Source organism: Corvus brachyrhynchos, unplaced genomic scaffold, assembly GCF_000691975.1.
Source record: "Corvus brachyrhynchos isolate BGI_N302 unplaced genomic scaffold, ASM69197v1 scaffold17, whole genome shotgun sequence".
Taxonomy (NCBI): Eukaryota; Metazoa; Chordata; class Aves; order Passeriformes; family Corvidae; genus Corvus; species Corvus brachyrhynchos.
The window spans coordinates 6,807,300-6,827,026 of NW_008240046.1; the positions used below are offsets into that span (position 1 = coordinate 6,807,300).

Here is a 19,727-nt window from a genome sequence, read left to right on the forward strand (position 1 = left end):
CCCATCTTTCATATAATTTAACTTCTGCCTATCCACTTATCCAATCCCACCAACCATGGGGCACTAAAGACAGCCTACTGTTCAGTAAAGGTGGACCATCATCCCCCATATTATCTGGGATTGGTGCATTACATATGTTTCCTTGTGTAACACAGTCTACTTTCTTATTTTACCAGAAATTTTTTTACCATTTGTATAGCATACTACAATATATATTCACATTTTATTTTTACATAATTATTTCCACTATTAAGGATGTAATGAAGATAATTGCCTAGAATGTTTCTGTCACAAAAGTCATACTTAACCATGTTATCCTTTCTCTCAAGTGAGTATTCAAAAGGCTGGGTTTATATTTCTGGTTGACATAGCTACATTTCCCCATTGGATATTGTTTCTGGCCAATATTTTGATTAAAAAATTAAAAGATTAAAGGTAAAAATGGCTCAGTGATAATACTTTGCAAAATCATTTTGGTATTGCCAATCTTTTTTTGAGACAGAACAAGAGGAGAAGAATTATAATAAAGAGTTTTTATTTAAAAAATTTAAGTCCAAGTATTTTCAGAATGACAGATCCTGATTTTTGCATTGAAAATTATTTTTCACTAAGAGTGTTTATCTCAAAGGTGAAGTAATGTTAACAAAAACCCCCATCCAAATGGCTAATTCTTGTAATACTTTGACTGAGTCAAAAGACTGCAAAATTACTTGCTGCATATGAATTCAGTTATATTCATAGCAACCAATTTTTTAATAAAATGTTGCATAGACACCCCATATTTTGCCTCCTATGCCGGCATTTCCTTGGAATAACTAAATCAGATGGGAGGATAGTGAAGCCCAAACCAAGAACTTCTGTGAGGAGATGAATCCATTGTTCCGGCAGAAGTCCCTTATGCTCAGATTTTTGCAATTATGTGGATGTAATAGTTATGTACCACCATGAAGACGTATTTATGTTATGTCAGGGATTCTATACACTTGGTAAAGGCAGCCCATATCAGACCTGAATGCAGGGAAACGCCTTTAGCCAGATTAATTTCGATATTACCAAATATGTACAGAGGCATAAGGCACACCCAACTGAAATGAATGGCAGTTCTTCAAACAAAAATCCTCTCTGAGACATGATTTGACCCACAGAGGACAGGAAACCACAAAACTGGCAGCAATCAACTGCAGAATAAATAAACAGCTAAAATTTGAAAGATAAAGCAACAAAGCTTCAGAGAACATTGTGTCTCTAGAGCTGGAACTAAGGTTCTGTCAGGCACACTGAGTATCATGAGAAATTAAACACTTGAAAAAGTCCTTGGCGAGTATAGAGCTTCACCTGAATGCCTCAAAGAAGCTAGGAATTCTGTTCTTGATTTCTGCACATCAAATATTTACTGGAAGGGAAAATGGGCTACTTAGAGCTAGAATAATACAGACTAAAACTAAAGCTAGCTGGAAAACCAGATTCAAACCGCATTCTTTGTAAGTAAGAAAAAGAACTGCTGAAATTTGAATGATTCTTCATGTACTACTTATTAATATTTCAGCAAAGCAATATCTTTCAATGTTTTACTATTTTCCTAAGATTTCAAGTTACACTAATCCAAGAAAAACAAACTGGAAAAATATCCTGAGTAGTATACAGTATTTCTGCATTCAGAGGAAGCTCCAGACAAGCTGTATTTTCCATAAAGCTTCATCACTTTGAATTACAAGTCGGGAATTGTGCAGTTATGCTGTTACCCAGGGACACATCCCCACTTCACTAACATTTCTCTGAGTAAACACCAGATATAGATTTAGAATTAGGCCACAACTATTTAGAGAAGATTGTCAGTTAAAAAATAATTCTAACCTTTCATTTATTTTAACTTGCTATTACCTGAGGTTTTATAATTGAAAAATATTAAATAATTAATTTTCAGTATCTCTCTCATGTGTTCTCTTATACAAGCTTGTTCCAAACTTGCTCCAACATCTTTTTTCATGTTGACTATCATTGCATCTCTTCTCCTCACCACCCTCCTCTGACCAAGTCCCTGGAAAAGCCATATTTATTTTCTTGGAAAACAGAGCTATTATTTATGATTAGAAACATCAGACTATGTTCTTCTGCATGTCTGGTAGGACCTGGGTAGAGTTTATCTCACCTAACTTCAGTCATCTGAAGATATTTAACCTCAGCTTGCTGTCTGAAGATACCTTCTCCCATCTTAATGCAGCTAGTTGTGTTTTCTTTAGAGGAAACCCATAGTAGCACCACTGATCTGAGTAAAAGTACAACATTCTTAGGCCAGATCAGTTTGTTGGCCCAGTTCTCAGCATTGCTGCACCAACAATTGCAACAGCTTAGTAACACCATGGAGCCAGGACAAGCTATATGGAACAAAACACCAGATACTGCTGAAAACTTTGTTTCATGAAAACAGCCTCAAGACAGATGGAGAGAGTTTCCTGCAAAAGCGCCTTCATAATCTCCATCATCTGCGGAAGGAATTGAGAAAACGAATTCATCCTTGATGCCTATCACCTACCTTTGCTTTACCAAAGCAAAGGTTAGGTGATGTTCATTCCAACCTTTGTGGAAGGTCAGTGTCACTGTTCTCCCCAAAGGAGATTTTTTTTCTGTCTGTGTTACTCTTTCATGCAACCTCACAGGAACAATTTTAAAAAACATTTCTTTTCTCTTTCAATAGGAGCATGTGTTTGAAAAAGACAGTAATCAATAGGAGACTTGCAATCAGGTTTCCCAACTGACTGTAATTTACAAAAGTAAAATTTATTTTTACTTATAGCTCAAAAATAAGAGATTTCAAACTGACATCATCCTCTAGAAAATATTCAGGAGATAAAAGAAAATGGTTTGTTAATAATAAACCCTCTGTATACCTGTCAGACTCTTAAGAATGAATTAACACAAATTCATCTTAATGTTTCACTTATTATATGAATATGATGTGAATACCTTCTCTCAAAGTTACAGTGGTAAGGAAAGGTATTGATTCACTAGTAAGGATTTTAACTGTAGAGGTATGTGTTAGGACAGCAAAACCTGGCATAGATTAGCCAAGCAATGCTTAGAAGTATAAATTTTTAGAAAAGAATATACTCACTTCAAGAAGTAAATTCTACAGGAATATCCACAATTCTCAGATGTCTGAAAAGATTCATATATTTTTATATATAAAACGTATCCATCTATTAATGGGCAACAACCAAAAAAAAAATCTATCCCAGTGCTTACCGTTTCACAGTTCAAACATCTAGTTTCATTAGTCAGTGTTCCCTGAAAAATCTCATGCACCCAGGTGAGTTCTTGTTTATTGTTCTCTTCAGCTTCATTCATGTTGCCATTTTTCAGTTTCCCATTTTGCTTTTCCTGTTTCTTCTCCTCCTGCAAAATGTCTGCAATGGTGTTGAGTAGGTAATTTAAGAACTCATGTGCATCCTGCTGCATGTAGTTGTCAAAGAGATCTGTGAAGAAGAGAGTCAAGATTTGTACAGCTGAATATCCTTTCCTCCAAGAAACAATTTTTTTTTCCCAAATACTTGTACTGGCCCTTGCTCAGCAAAGTATCTAGAATCATGTCAAAGAACAGTTTTGCAGCCAGTCACCCAGGCTTCAGTGAAGCAACTTTGGGGGAAAGCTTCATCTCATGTAACTTCAGCTGTCTATAAAGTTACACTCATTGGAGTTGGTTGTGTAGGCTCCCATTACAGTCAATGAAGAAAGCAGAGTGTGACTCATCCTAAATTATTTCCTTACAAGAGACACTTACTGCCTAACTTTAGTCAGCACTGACTTCCATCCACATATTCCAAGTCCCTCAGACACTTAGGAACATCACAGAGTTTTGACAGTAAGCCACATGGCTGGGAAAACCAAAGCCATTGGATGCTGACACAAATTTGTGCACTGTGTCCAGGATGGAGTTACTTTTCCTCTCAGTAGCCCACAGGGTGCTGTGCTTTGTAGGTGTGGCTTAAATGATGTTGATGAGGTACCAATGTTTCAGCTGATGCTGAGCAGCACTCACACAGCATCAAGGCTGTTCCTCCAACTCCCACCCTGCCCAAAGGCTGGTAGGCTGGGTGTGAAAGAGGTTGGGAAGGGGACATAGCTGAGGCAGCTGACCCAAACTGGCCAAAGTCATATTCTATACCATGTGACCTCATGTTTGTCACTAAAATCTAAGAGAAAGATGGGCGGGTTTTCATTATTAAGATATATCTCTTCCAAACAAACTCCTACACATGCCAAGGCCCTACTTCCCAGGGAGTAGCTCGAAATCATCTGCTGATGGGAGGTAGAGAATAAATCTCCTTTGGTTTTCCTTTGTTTCTATATGTAATCTCTGCTTTTCTTTCTTTCTTTTTTTTTTTTTAATTAAACTGCTTTGATTTCAGCTCATGAGTTTTTTTCCTCTTGTTTTCTCCCCCTCCTCTGCTGAGACAAGGAGAGAGACAGGCTTAGTGAGCATCTGGCAGCCAATCAAGGTCAACTCACCTCAAGTAGTAATAATAACACCATCTAACAAAGCTCATTTTTCACACACAAGTCTGATGAGAAGAGACTTGTCCTATTCAATATAAAATGCTTGCTGGAAGAGGGGAAAATATCCCAGTGGTGATTTAGTACAGACTTCTCCAGTAAAGGCTTAACTTGCCCAGCATGTCAAAGAAAAAAGAATCTGTGTTCCCAGAAATGTGTGGTTTTTATCCCCCTGCTCCTGAAAAAGTTCATGTGGATTTCCTCAGAAAATATTGTACAGATCCTTTGGCTTTGTAGCGTCTAGCCTGAACATACAAGCAGGGTAATACACACTGAGTCTGGCCCTAATTTAAAAAAGCTGAAAACATAAGATCCAGTCTTTACAAGTGATCCCCAACAGTTATCACTAGATGACTCACAGTGAACTTTTTCATGATTTCAAACGTCTGCTCTGAAATGAACAGTCTGCCCATGTATATGCTGTCACCAGTAAGCAATTTCTTCCAGGTGTTTGACTCATACTTTGTCTCTTCATTCAAAGCCTCTCTGTTTCTAAGCATACCACCCACACTGATATGAATCCAGGCCAAAATGGAGCTCTGACAGACTCCTTTTTCTCAAGGTGTTCCTTCCTCATATCCTTTAGACAGAACTACTACAAGATTAGGTATATGCTGTTGCCAGCTTAATGGTCCAAAGGGGTCTGATGCTTCACCAAGTAAGACTGTGTCCACCACTTCCAAGAACCAGAGCACCAGCTGATGTGTAGCCGATTGACCACCCCACATGTACCCGGTTCCTTATTCTCCAGGGTGTTCTGGAGCTGGTGGTGCCTGTAGCCTTCCTAGGTCACACAGTTTCTATACTGCCAGCTGCCCTCAATGTTTCTCTCTGCCATATTCCACAAAAAAATAATTAAAAAACCACAGCAGTGTCACCCCACTCCCAGCCCTAGCTCACTCTACAGTAAGGTCTGCCCCACCATGCTGTGAAAACATCATTAATTCACACACTTCTGGGAGCATATGAAATCTGGTATGGCTATTTCAAGCATGATATCGCACCCACAGATCCTAAAATAATAATACACCACACAAAGTACTAAAAGCAATTTACAAATCTAACCTGTATTTCTGATTAATATGATCAGATTGCCCAATATTTATTTATACTTTTTTGATCAATGCATAAATACCTTAGAGGATTTCAGTTTTACACTTACCATTCTCTTTTCGTAACCTTGATATGAACTTCTTTGGTGGAATAACTCCAACTTTTTTCTTCTGAGTAGCAATACTGTGGAAAAGATCTGCCAGGCAAGTCAAGAGGTTTTCCTTCTTTTTCTGTTGGGCCTTGTATGATAATACATTTTCCCGAAATGGCCGGCAAAAATACAATGCCTGCAGCACGGAGTTACAGTAGCAGGTGTTCCCAAACTGCCATGCAAGATTAAAAACAAGCTTAATCCTTGTGCATCACAACAAAACTAGCTGTTCATTCAAATTCTTACTCCTGTCACTGTCACAAACCAGCCATTTTGCCATGTAGCTGCAGTAGAAATATATTTTCACACCCACCATGACACTTCATGGGAAAAACTGTTGTGTTCTAAATTAACTAGGATACGAACTAAAGGTTTACATTTGTAAGAGAAATATTTATTGTAGTGGATTTCATTAAATTCCTACTTAAGGGGCTCTATCTTACTGTTCAGTAGCAGAATGTCTAACATTTTCAGTGGAAAAAAATTACTATATCTGTATCATTTCTATGGGAATAAACAAATGATTAAGCACTCTTCTCACTCATTCTTTCCTTGGTCAGATAAAAAAGCTTCTCCTAAGAGTCCCCAGTGCAGAATGCTGTACATAAACTTGTACATACTTTCATCACTTTCTCCCTCCCATTTCACAGCTAAAATAGACTTTTAACTTTATTGAAGCGTATGTTCTAATCCCTGGAAATATTCATAGAACAGTAAACTGTTCTCTCTGGGGGTGTATGAAGACATCTTCAAACATCTGATACAGTTTTGCAACCCACTTTGCCTAAAATTGCAACACGAGCAGCATTTAAAGAAAAAAAGACAATCTTGCATTAGGATAAGATTGATAAGAGAAGGGGAGAGAGGAAAACAAAATAAAACAAAACCAAGGAACAAAGCAAATTTCAAGTGATATCAAAATGGTACTTACATTGACCAATCCAAAGTAGTGTTCATTGATTGGAAACTGCTCTGGGCCAATGTCTTTTTCCAGAGCAGAGGCATTGGTGCCCTATACAAAAAAAAAGAAAAAAAAAAAAGTCAAAACCCAAACCAAACAAATTTAAAAGGAAGAAATTATTTAGAATATTAACATTCTAAAATAAAATTATGGACAGTATCAAGACAGAAAATAGTTCTTTCCTTTCAGCTATGATTAGCCAAGCTAACTCTGTCTTACTAACAGGCAAGCACAGCAGTGTCATGAGCCACTAAAAATATTTGCAAATCTGGGTAGTGGAGCTGGCCTGGAATGGACTCTCTAGTAATGACTGATTAGAAGTGAACAGGTCACAACAGTGGTTCTTCCCATACCCACCTCCCCCTTATTTTTACTGTGTACATGGACATCTGGATCCCATTACTCTCTTGCCTCATAAAGATCATAGTTGATCTTAAGCACAACCCTAAAAAGCTGTTCCTAGATGGAAGGTAGGTTTTCTAAGCATTACTGAAGCTCCTCTGAATCCTTCTGAATTAATCATCAGCCTGTAACAATACTTGGGCTTCAGACTGGCACCCAGTTCTAGTAACATCACAAATGCTAAAAGCAAGTGTAATATACCTGTCATTTTGTCCTATCTAATATTAGAGAGCACATAAATCCATGCACTGTTAGATCTCTTAGTCTCTGCCCTGGTGGGGCAAGTTATGTTCAGCTGTATCTTCACTCCAACAGCAAAGTTGTTTAGGTAATGGCTGGTCTGTAAGTACAACCACTAATTTGGTATGTTACCTGTCATTTTGCTATATTAAAATGCCCATTTTTAAACAATCTTAAATTACCAAGCAAGTAAGGTAGACTGCTGCCAAAGGAAACGTCATCACTCCTATACACATTATAATCTTGGCTCCATCTTCTGACACCCTCACTTCAGATACTTATAGACATTGATGCGTTCCCCCCTCAGCTGTCTCTTGAGGCTGAACAGGCCCAGCTCCCTCAGCCTTTCCTCACAAGAGAGATGCTCCAGTCCCTAATCATCTTTGTTGCCCTCCACTGGACCTGCTCCAGGAGCTCCATGTCTCTCATGTCCTGAGGAACCCAGAGCTGGACACAGCACTCCTGATGTGCCCCACCAGGGCTGAGTAGAGGGGCAGGATCAGCTCCCTTGACCTGCTGGCAATGCCCTTCCTAACGCAGCCTAGGATACCATCAGCCTTCTCATCCCCATGGGCACATTGCTGGCTCATGGACAGCTTGTTGTCCACCAGGACCCCCAGGTCCCTCTCCACAGAGCTGCTTCCCAGCAGGTCAATCCCCAGCCTGTGCTGGTGCACGGGGTTACTCCTCCCTGCGTGCAGGACCCTGCACTTGCCTTCACTGAATTTCCTTTCTGCCCATCTCTCCAGCCTGTCGAGGCCCTTCTGAAGGGCTGCACAGCACTCTGGGGTATGGACTGCTCCTCCCAGCTTTGTGTCATCAGTGAACTTGCTGAGGAGGCATCTGCCCCTTCATCCAAGTCATTAATGAATAAGTTAAACAATTCCCAGTATTGAATCTTGGGGGACACCACTAGTGTCAGGCCTCCAACTAGACCCCGTGTCACTGATAGCGACTCTCTGGGGTCAGCCAGTTCTCAATCCACCTCACGGTCCACTCATCCAGTCCACACTTCCTGAATTTGCCTATGAGGACATTGTGAGAGACTGTGTTGAAAGCCTTGATGAAGTCAAGGCAGACATTTGCTCAGACTTCATCAGCTAAAATTTTCGAAGTAACAGGTAATCAGATTCAGAATTCTCATGTCCCTTCCCCATCTTCTCCCCAAGGCCTGATTTCTGTTTCTTCACTGCACCTACCATCACCACTGCTTGCCAAATTAGATTATTATTTCATGCCAGTTCATTAAAAGAAGATTTAGTCAACAGAATTAGCAGTGTGAAACTCAGCACAGGTGCTCTTTGAGAATTTGCAAGCCTTGAAAGTAAAACATCTCCTTTAAGTTGGCAGGTTCCAGAAAAGCTCCAAAGATTTTGTATTTCACATCCCCTTCTCCGATCTTTTTCCGTTCTCTCTCTTTCTCTCACATACACAGAGTTCATTGCTCAGACCAAGTGTATGTTGATTCCCAGAAAATCACTTTGAGACTGAAGTACTTTACAAGCACAAGGCTTCATGAAAAGTTTCATAAGGGATATATGATCTCACCAGACTCTGCTACGCCTTGGTGAGAAACTTGGAAGATTGATCAATACAAAGCAATTATTGGCTACCGTTCAACAGAGATGACAGTGTGATAATTATGTAAATCTCATATGAAGATTAGTTTCATTGCTTGGAAAGTCAGCCTTGCCAAAGATGCACATACTTGGCGAAGCATCCTATGTTCCAAGAGGGAGAAAACTGATAGACATTTGCCTATCTGACATTAGCAGTGAAGCAAACAGCCAGTTACCCTCAAAACCTTGCCTGATATATGAGAAACATGACTACAGAAGATTAATGCAGCTTCTGGGGAAAAACATCTTCATATTAATACTCATTGTACAGCATTCAGATCAAAGCAAAGGTTTTCTTTGATTACAGTTTTAACATTACAATCAAATTCTGTAATACAAGAATAAAATGGGTATTTTTCCATTTTTGTAAGAAGCATTCTCCACACTGAAATAAATTCTTCCTCTAGAGTTCATGGAAAATACTATCTCTAAAAGTAACCTACTCTTTGTAAACTACAGGTTTGTGTATTCTGTTAGACAAATACAATACGAGTGCTCTGCTAATTAGTTGCTCCTACATTACTCATTTGCTTTCCTCCAGGTCCAGGGTTTCTAACTTCAGAGGATGCCAGATGGTCGGACAAACCTTTTCTAGCATTTAAATTTTCTTGTAAATATTGTGAGCAAGAGCAAGAATCGGGATTTACTAAACTAAATTATTACTGAAAACCAAAAAAACCCATCTTCATATAAAAACTCTACATTGCATGGAAACTTCCAAAGTATTTGCTGTTGAAAAAAACACATGCTTAGTAACATCTCATCACAGAGCTTTACCTCTCCAAAACCAGGCCTTAGCTGTTGCAAATATAAAATAAAATACTGTGTGACAGTGACCCAACAAAACAGTGAGGCTAAACTCAATCTTTGGGTAAACTGACATAACCTGCTCAGACTTCATGAGGAGTTGTGCCTTCTTGTATCAAATGCAATTTCAGTCTGGTTTATTCTGAGGTCTCCAAAAAGATACTGTTAAATCCATTGAAAAAGAAGTCTAGGAACACAGGTAAGAAGCACAGAGACCTGATGCTTCAAAGAAGGATATATTTCTTATATGGAGAAAAAAAATGTAGACAGGCTACTTAGTAAAACTCGAACCATGTCACATTGCACATAAATTACTTGTTTTGCATATGAAGTCTCCTCAATAAGTAGTTGACATGAGGACAGAAGAAGGAAATTTTTCCAACAAAGTATACCTGAAACTGTACACCCAATCCAGGTTTAAACTGGAAAAAATGTGTTATTAGAAATGTGTTAAAGGTGGTTCAGAATTCAGTTTAAATCAACCATATCAAGTATAGAAAACATGTTAGTTTACTGAGGTTAATCTACAGCAAAAGTCAGCCATGACTATTTAACATGGTTTTCAGCATGTTTGTTCTCACTCCCAGCAAGTAATTTTGGTTACTTCTACAGTGAAAACCTGCTATGATATTTTAATGCAACCACTCTCTATGGTTTTATAAATGCTTCAGCTAGGAGAAATATCCTACCACAGCTGAATCTACTGTAGTTTCATAAATATAAGCAGGAGCCTCAGTGTAGCTACAGAGCCTGAAATGAGGAGAGGCTGGATAAGTCAATGAAGTGGGATTTGGGAGTATTAAATAAAATCATATCCGAGTATAGAGACAGTAAAGGAGACTGGCTCCTTCTTAAGAGAATACACTAGTGAAGGAAATGTGAAGTGACGGTGGTAGCCAGACCTTACGAGAATGAGAACTAGGTCAATGTGGAAACTCCTGCTACGTATTCTGTGGTGTTAGAACCTTGATTTCCCAGGAGTTTTACCACTTAATTCAACAATCAGCATTCAGGCCTCATAAAATGGCAAAGACATACAGCTAGAGACATAGCCAAGCACAGGTCAATTCAGGCCAAGATTTCTGCTATAGCATCACTCCAAAAACATTCTGCCCATATGACCTATACTTTTTTCCTCTTGTTATTTTGCCCTAGACCTTCCAAAGGATAAGACTGCTGGTTTTCTTTTCAGCTGAAATTTCTGATAATGTTGCAAAGATTTTCATTTGTGCTTTGCATCACATGGAACAGCTTAAGTAAAAAGAAATCCCTGCTGTTCCTTTACACTTCAGCATGTTAAAAAAAACTTCAGGGGAAAAAAAAGGTATCAGATCAGTTCATTTAATCACGTGTAGCAAAGTAATCTAAATACAATTATTCTATGGAGGATGAGAAATGGACAAGAGCTAATATGAAAGATAGTGTCAACAGAAGATGGCAAATCAGATTAAACTTTGTACTGTGACAGAGCTATAAAAATGGCACTAACTTTCTAGAAATAAGCATGCGTTTAATTTAAAGTAAATGAATACAGTAAAGAAATTAGGACTTTTCATAAGCCACCTATTAAGTGGGTATCACAAAACAAACAGAAACATGGTGTGAAAAACATAATATTAATTAAATTTTTCTTTATACAGAAAAATATATCTGTACATAGACAAAATAAGAAATAAGAAGAAATATCTTGTTCACAAGAAAATCTAAATAATATAAGGGAAAAAACCACATAAAAATTGAATAATTGAAACAGAAATTTAATAACTATATAAAGAGCAAGAGATCAATGAAGGAAGATGGCTGGTACATGACAAATGGTTTTGGATCATATACATTTATAGACTAGATTTCCTTTTTCTTAGTATTCAAGGAAAGTGAGAGCAACACGATAGAAACAGAGTTCTTTCCTGAAGGGAGAAACTGAAGACTTAAGACAAACTAATGGTGATGTTTGGGCTGGTAGAGGAGAAATTAGAGTAAAAATAGAAATGGCTTCAGGGCTAGGCAGCCTGAGTTTCAGGATTTTGGAAGGCACAGCACATGGGAGGGAAGGAAAAAGAAGATAAAGAAAGATGGAGAAGGCCTCCTGACCAAAAAATGGCAGTGATGGATAACTCAGAAGAGAGGAGGCAACTGTAAATAAAACCCAAAATTAGCTCCCAGAAGCAACACAAAGTATCAAAAGGATAGCTAGCAACAGCACAGCATGCAACACACATCCAGCAGCTTTCAATAGATGCATCACCTGTCCCTAGTGCTGGACTTTGGCTATCCTCGGGAACAATCTCAACTTTCAGAGAGATATGGTGAGTAACTGAAATAGCTGAACCAGCCTTCTTAAAAACTCATAGATATTAAATGCCAAACCTGAAACCTTTCTGTATTTTTTAAAGTGTAAGTTGCACAAGATGGTTGAGTTTAACCAGATTAGCTCTCTCTTCATTCTGTGAAGAAATGCTTTTTGTTCTTCCAGCAAAGCTATCTTGGGTCTTTGTCGCCACAAGAAGAAAGAGGAAAGAGGGGATTCTATGAAAACACATAGGGGATCACACTGAACAGCAAAAGGACCTTGACTGACCGAAAAACCACTGTGTATTCAAATTTTTGTAGGAAAGATGATTTAGCAAAATGTATCTAAATAAATTATTTTTGTGCATTTTTTCTTAAGTCTTCTGATCACTAAAGCAAATTATAAGAGCTTGAAAGGAGAGGTCTAACCTATTTTTTCTTGCGGGTACACTAAACTATCTCTATTTAAGTATTGCTTAGATATTAACAATAACAAATAACTTCAGCTCTTTATGGTGTGGTTTCCAAGAAACAGACAAAAATTGCAAGGCCTGAAATCCTGAACCACTTAAAATCTTGGACAAAGCTTTTAAGGTACTCAGTCTTACATAGCTGATAAACTTGGTTTTCTCAAAGCACAAAGCACCAAGTACTGGAAGTGAGGTTCTAGTGAAGTGTTGCAAGTTCAGTGTCTATATCCATAAGTAATTTTTAAAAAAAATATTAATCCTTAAATTTTCCAGGATTAGACAGTTTTTACCAAACTGAAACTCAATATTCTCTTATGAGTCCATCTGTATCCTCACCTTAATTGTTCTTGGATTAGTGGCACTCAGGCTTTTGCTGGAAGAAATAGCAAAACCATTGGTTTTGTCTAGTTTCCTTCTTCAGAACACATAGCATCAAGATGGCCTCATGAGTCAAAACGAAACTGAGATTTGCTTACAGACTACTAATTTCTTCAATAACATTTTTGCCTAGGCCACCTAGACTGCATATGTGGTGCCTCAGAGCATTCTAAAAGCAAGGGACCTTCTAAATTCCATCACAGCTGCACCATCTGGAATACTCTGATAACCTGGATACAGAAGTAAGAATATCTTCATTAAATCTCCATACAAGATGAGTAATGAGGGCTGCAGTTATGTTGCAGGACAGGTTTAGAATTAAACATTATTTTTTGACAGTATTTTGCTTTTAGAGAAATTCTCTAAGGAGCTGAGACAAGTGCAAGATTCTGCACATGAAGAGAAGAATCACCATGTACAAAATGGAAAACAGCTGACTAAGGCAGTAGTGTTTTAGAAAAAAAAGATAGAAAAGAGAAGTCTCTGTGTACTGTAAGTTAAATAAGCCACAGGTATGCAGTGTTATTTAAAAAAATCCCCAAAAGCACAACAAATGTTGACAACATAATGAATTCCTACAGGTAGCAGTCTACCAAGTTCTTAAAGTAACTTTCCTGTTTAACTTGTCAGTGCTAAGACGTCTTACATCCAGGTTTGGGTGCCTGGTTTCAAAGAAGATAAAGGTAACTGGGAAGAATCCAAATGAAACCAGTCAAAATGGAAGACAACTCTAGAGAAAAGTGACCTGTGAAAAAGGGTTGAACGGGATTGTGTTGCATAAGACAGAAAAAGCTGCATAAGGCAGAAAAGGGCATGACAATATTTTCAAGTCTACAGTTTGTTACAGAAAGGACATAGTCTGTTCTTGGTCTCAGCAATGGACAGGATGAGAAGTACCAAGCTCAAGTTACTGTAATGTAGATTCCAGTAAGACATTAGGAAATGTGATGTAGTTCCTATCATCGGATATCTCAAACTTTGGCTGACCTACATCAGAAATAACACAGGTTTATCATAATCAGTGGACAGTTGGAGGCCTTATTATCCTAGGATACTTCAAATACAGCTGTTAGGAGGCCATTAGTTGTGAAATCAAAAAATCAAATTAAATAACTGAAACATGCAACATCCAGTCATGGCTGGTTTGAATCCCTTAGCACAACAGCCTTTTCTGCAAGGGTTGAGCATACCCAAGAACATGCTTACAGTGGAGTCCTGACAGTGGAAATGCTTCTTCCCCAGAAGCACTGATACACTGTGGTGTTAAGTATGTAATGTACACAAATATATATCAGTGTATCCACCAAACAGCCAACCAAGGACAGTTTCTGAGGCTAAAAGATGGTCAGCAGAGGAGAGTTGGCTGACTGCTTCTCTGACAGGCTTACACTCCACAGACTGTGGCTCTTCAAATCCATCAGAGCCTCATCTCCTGTGTGGCACTTGCCCACCACACACAGTTAATCAGGGTCCAGAGTCTGCTTTTATTGTCATCTCTTCCACAACTCAGATTCACTCAGCCTTGCTGAGCTATAGCTAAGAGGTTCCTTTATTGAGGTATTTAGCATAACCACTGGTTTACTCTTAATTTAGCAACATGAAGCCAAAGACTACATGCATCTAAAAGAAATACACTGAAAACCACACATTGTGTTCATGAATTGTCCTTTTGTGCTTATTTTCTAAACAGCTAGTAAGTACATAATAACCACTTTAGCTATTAAAAGGTACTCATGCAAGACAAGCCTCAGCCATTACTCGAGGTTATACTTTGGGAATAATATATTAGGATGTTTCTCATTTTGCATATACTTCTCTATCCAATAAAAAATCTTGTGGACTTCTGTTCATCTTCTGATGGAATGCACACTTTCTGTTAGTCCAGTACTCATTTGTCAGCCATACTCTCAAAAACTCTCATTACTTCAGAAAGTTATTACAATGATTAGACTTCATATTCTCCATACTTTTCATATTTTTGTTTCTATATTTCATGTCATACTGAAATTGTGCACACTTGAGACTATGCTTCTAAAACTGCATTCTTGAACTAACTAATCTTATCAGATGTAAAAGTTTATTTTCTTTATCAATCTAAATATATCTTTAGATAACCATTTTATTGTCTGGCATGTATTATTTTGCCTTTATCTCTATGGAGAGATGTAAAAGACATGAAGAAATATACACTGCAGGTTGTCCAAATGAATAAATCCAGTTGAAAGTCATAGTGATCAATTCTGTTACTGAGTAATATTCTTATTGTATGAAGCAGGATTTTATTATTTTCGCATCATTAAAATTGTAATTTTTTTTTTTTGTATCAAGCGTTTTCCAAATCTGTTTGTAGTTCCAGCCTTGATTCTGCCAATGCCCTATATTCAAACAAATCCTGCAATGAGTCTCTAAAATCATGCTATTAAAAACAAATACACAAAAGAAATCCAACATTTATTCTTATTTGTTTCCTGAATGTAGAGATTCCTAGGCTTGTATGTTTTTTCTCTACAGACAGTTTCTGGGATGGTTAGAAACTGTTTGTTTGTTTGCATGTTTGTTTGAAAATGAAAGCTGAAATTTCACAGGTATTCACATAATTCCTGATGAATTGTATGAATGTTTTCATGCAGAAAACCAGCTATTTTTATGAAACTCATAATGAAGAGACTATGAGAAGAAAGAGTAACATGAAACACCAATAAAACCCCAAAGTTAATCCAAGGAACTGCAACTTTATATATATATATATAGGATATATATACAACAACTATCAGGAGTAACTGTGAGGCATCTCAGATGATACCTTGTATCAGAGAAATTTGAATGTGTTTAGAGTGTTCTGTTTATTAGATTGTCAGAACACTATGAAGTGCTAATTGGAATATTTGAAATACTGTTAGAAAATTATGAAAGGGCAGGAACTAATACCTGTTCTCAACAGAATTCCAAAAGAGAGAAACATGGTCCACAGAGCTTGTTAGCCAGATCAGTATAAATGTATGTCAATACATTCTGAAGTGGTTAGATGTCCTTCACTGCACATAACAGTAATATCCCTAGGCCACAGCTGCAGTATGAGCTTAACTCAGAACTCAAGGCTGTACCTAAAGCTCATCAACAGAGAAACATACTGCAGAGGATTTCAGTAAGCATGAAATGCCAGCATGCCTGTCTATCTTTGAACCAGCATTTGGTACTTGAGCCATTGGGTTATTTCACAGAAACAATAACCAAAGAGAATTACAGCATTGTAGGGGCTACATCACATCCCTAGTTGGTGTCTGCAGTCTACCAGTGTTACAAGGCTCTGGCTGCTGGTATACCCTCATATAGAGCTTTTCAGTGTATCTTATGCTTCTTCACATGTATTGTACCTGTCCTACATAAAAGATGACAGTTGCCTATTGCATACGTCCCTCAGTGGTGAACATGGTGTGCAGACAGAGTGATTGAGCTTTTACAGTGTCCTGAAGGGCAGGTAAGTTGAATATCTTGGGGACTAGACCTCCCTTTGCAGTGAATGTGGCCATCATGCCCACATAAGAGTCCCACCGATTCCTTCAGGCACGGTTGCCTTCATCCCCTCTACCCCTTCAGAACAAGTTTAGCTCTTAGTTCTCATTAGGCAAATCGGTGAATAATTGCTATTATTATAACTTAGGGGACAAAACTGGTAAAAGACAATAGAGGAATTTTGTTTAATTCTAGAAAGTTGTGCATTTAAATATTTACTACAAGTAAATGTTCCAAGAGGAAATTTCCCCTGCCAAATATTTCTTTCTTACTGGCTAGCTCCTACTGTGTCTGTCTCAGCATGTGAGAGCTTATCCAGTGAATATATAGTACTAAGTATCTTTTGCAAGTAAGTTAAATACTGTCCCTGTCTTGCTTGTTTCACTACACTTGTTTTGATCCTTCCTGAAAAGACTAACAATCTCTACCATCTTTAGGAGATCAAAATTACAACCCAAGATATCAAACATCAGGCAGTCAACAGCATACATCAAAAAATGCTGGCTAGCCAGGTTCTCTTAAGCTAAATTAATTCAGCCAAATTTCAGTAATTTTTTTCCCTTCAGGACATGTGAGCACTTGGACAAACACACAAAAAACTTTGTCAAGGACGGACTACCACTGAAAACATAATCTAAGCTGCTTTCAGGGAGGGACAAGTATTTCAGGACCAATTGCTACCTCTGACTCTCTTCCCCTACTCCCCCCACCACCCCTGAAAATCAACAAGACATCATCATTTGGATTTTGGGGGGGCTTTTTTTTTTCTAAAAACCAAAAACCCCTCTCAAGTGGAATGGAAAAAAATAAAGACTGGAACACCTTTTTTTTTTTAATTACTGAGTTCAACCAGGTTAAAAAACTTAGAAACCTATTATGTAGCATTACGTAGAAAAACATATTATAATACCTAAGAATTACACAGCTACTTCGTAGTCCACAAATTATCAGTAGCTCAGTTTTTCAAGTACTGTATTATAGTGTAGGAACAAGGTCTGAGAATCAGCATCTCAGCGTGTTTGTCAGATAGATTTCTACAGATGTCCTAAATCAAAGTAGCACTGCAAATATTTAGGTTTTATAAAGGCAAGTTTTACACCTCTAGCCTTCTAGAAGGTTGTCATAGCTTCTTCTCCAGATCACTGAGTTCAAGTCCACCACCTCATCAGAGTGGACACATTTTTGGAGGAGCCATAATGCAGTGTTGCCAACACTTGTAAGAATCTGTATTTCTCTTACAGCCCCAAATTCCTGTAGCTGTCTGAAAACTCTATTGTTTTGGCCTAAAAGAACTTCCAGTCCCTGTGGGTTATCCAGAAAAGACTAAATATGACCAACACAACATAGCATCTCTAAAAGCTAAGTACACAGACCTCAAGGAATATGTAGCCTTAAAATATTATCATTAAATCAACTGCACCTTCTGCCACAGTACCGTGAACTAGAACTGCCTTGAAGTACAAATCCTTGTATGCCTTTTCTGCTTGAGGCTCTCCTTCTTCCCTTCTGTCTCTCCATCTCTCAGATGCTACTTTTGCAGGATATACTGGCAATGACAGCTAAGCAGCACACCATTACAACAACCTCATCAGTTCTGCTGTGAATCTGTTCAGTCTTTGGGAGAAGCGTGCTGCATACAAGTGCATCTGTCTGAAGCACACAAAGAAATCAGAGTTCCTAGTACTTTATGCCAAGGTCTTACATCCACCTATGAGTCTCCAGCTCCCCTTCATGCGGTGCTCTTTTATCCAGTTTGCAAGGCATCACATCCACCATTAATCAGCAGATAAAACTGGAGCCTGCCTCAGAGAGAAGGTAGGAGTACCCAGGTTTTCTCCTCAGTCCTGTACTGTTTCCTAAATCTCTCTTCGCAGTATTTGTGGCCCATTGGACTGGAAATCATTAAGAACAATGAAAAGTTCAGAAAACTACTGTTGGTGAAGAAATTTGAGCACTCAGGTTATTATACCTCAAATCTGGATTTTGTATTAATTCTTTTAACCCCAGAAACAACTCACCCTCTCTGCATTTCAGAGCAGGCATTTCAAAGGGAGGACTGAGGTTTAAATCAAAACTATGCATGGGACTACCCAGGCATCTCATTTGCAACAAAAGACCAATCCCACTTAAGTGGAAGTGTGGACACGTGGAAGGGGAGCAGGCTTGCAATCTGCACTCCCTCACCCAGACCCCGCAGGAGCCGTGCCTCTGGGGCTGTGCCCGTTGCCTTACCCTAGAGACAGGCTCCATTCTCCAGGGCAGATGAATGGTATGTGTGGCATCAGCAGCACAAGGCATGCTGGGGCAACACATGGAGGGAAGCTGGCAACTGTGTGTAGCTGCTCTTGAAGAACCTGGAAATAAGGGTGGAAAATACAGACTAAAAAACCAAAATGTATAGAAATAGGATTCTCTTCTGTTTGTATAGGGATGCTTAGCATGCAACCATTTCTTTGGCAAGTTTGCTGCACTGCATTAATAATTCTTTGACAAAGTTTGAGCTTTCCCTCCTCCCACCAAGAAGTTTCAAAAACCTAAACCAAATTAGGTGCTCCAAGTTTGTTAGAATTTAAATTAAATCCAAACACAATGCAGAAAGCATCCTTTCAACTGTTCCATGGGGAGAAAAGTAGCAAAGTGAACGTAAAAACCAAAAATATTAATGTTTCCTTATTCCCTACTAATTGCCTAGTCTGGTTTAGAGAAAGCTAAGTGATTCAAGAGTACTTTACAAACACCAGTCCTCTTTGAGCAGCATGTAGTGCAAGTTAAACCCTGTTAGCTCTAAAGCCAAGACCTCCTAGAACAGGTACCTAGCACGGGGATCCAAAAGAGTGTTATTAGGCATCTAAAGATCCTCCTTTTCTGCGTAATCTGGGGAGCTCCTGGCCCTAGGAGACCACAGGGTGCCTGCCTGAGGGAGTTAAACAGGGTCACCGATTTAATGTGGATTCGGAACCCGACTTTGGTCCTTTCGCAGGATTATTAGGGCAGGAGGAAGGGCAAGAGGAGGAAGGGCGGACCACGGCTCCGTCTGCAACGCACCTCGGCCGGGATCAGACCCGCTCCGGGGGGCCCCGCACCGGTTCTGCATCTCCGTCCCTCCCCGGCCCACGCCCGGGCTGCTCCAGGAAAACTCCTCGGGACATCGTCACTCTCCGTCGGCCAACTCCATCCCAGGCATTTCCCGGCTCAGCGTGCCCGGCTCCCCCGCCACCGGGGCAGGGGACGGAGTCCCGCGGTTGGGCTGCGCCCCTGGGGCAGCCCCCCAGCCGGCCCCCCCCGGGGCCGGC

The 19,727-nt window shown here is 39.1% G+C and overlaps 1 protein-coding gene across 2 annotated transcripts in view; it reads right to left on the reverse strand.

Annotated features, from left to right (window-relative positions):
- The window catches only part of USP46 (ubiquitin specific peptidase 46), a 57,974-nt gene extending 39,191 nt beyond the window's left edge, over positions 1–18,783 (reverse strand). The window contains exons 1-4 of one of the 2 annotated variants that reach the window (XM_017744411.1): positions 18,667–18,764; positions 6,687–6,767; positions 5,714–5,927; positions 3,244–3,473 (exon numbers count right to left, since the gene is read on the reverse strand). In XM_017744411.1, coding sequence (XP_017599900.1) covers positions 3,244–3,473; positions 5,714–5,927; positions 6,687–6,767; positions 18,667–18,747 — 606 coding nt within the window. In that variant the 5' untranslated portion in view covers positions 18,748–18,764. Of the gene's footprint in view, positions 1–3,243; positions 3,474–5,713; positions 5,928–6,686; positions 6,768–18,666 lie in introns of both variants that reach the window. The other variant, XM_008641419.2, reaches the window with a different exon arrangement.
- Positions 18,784–19,727: the final 944 nt, after the last annotated feature.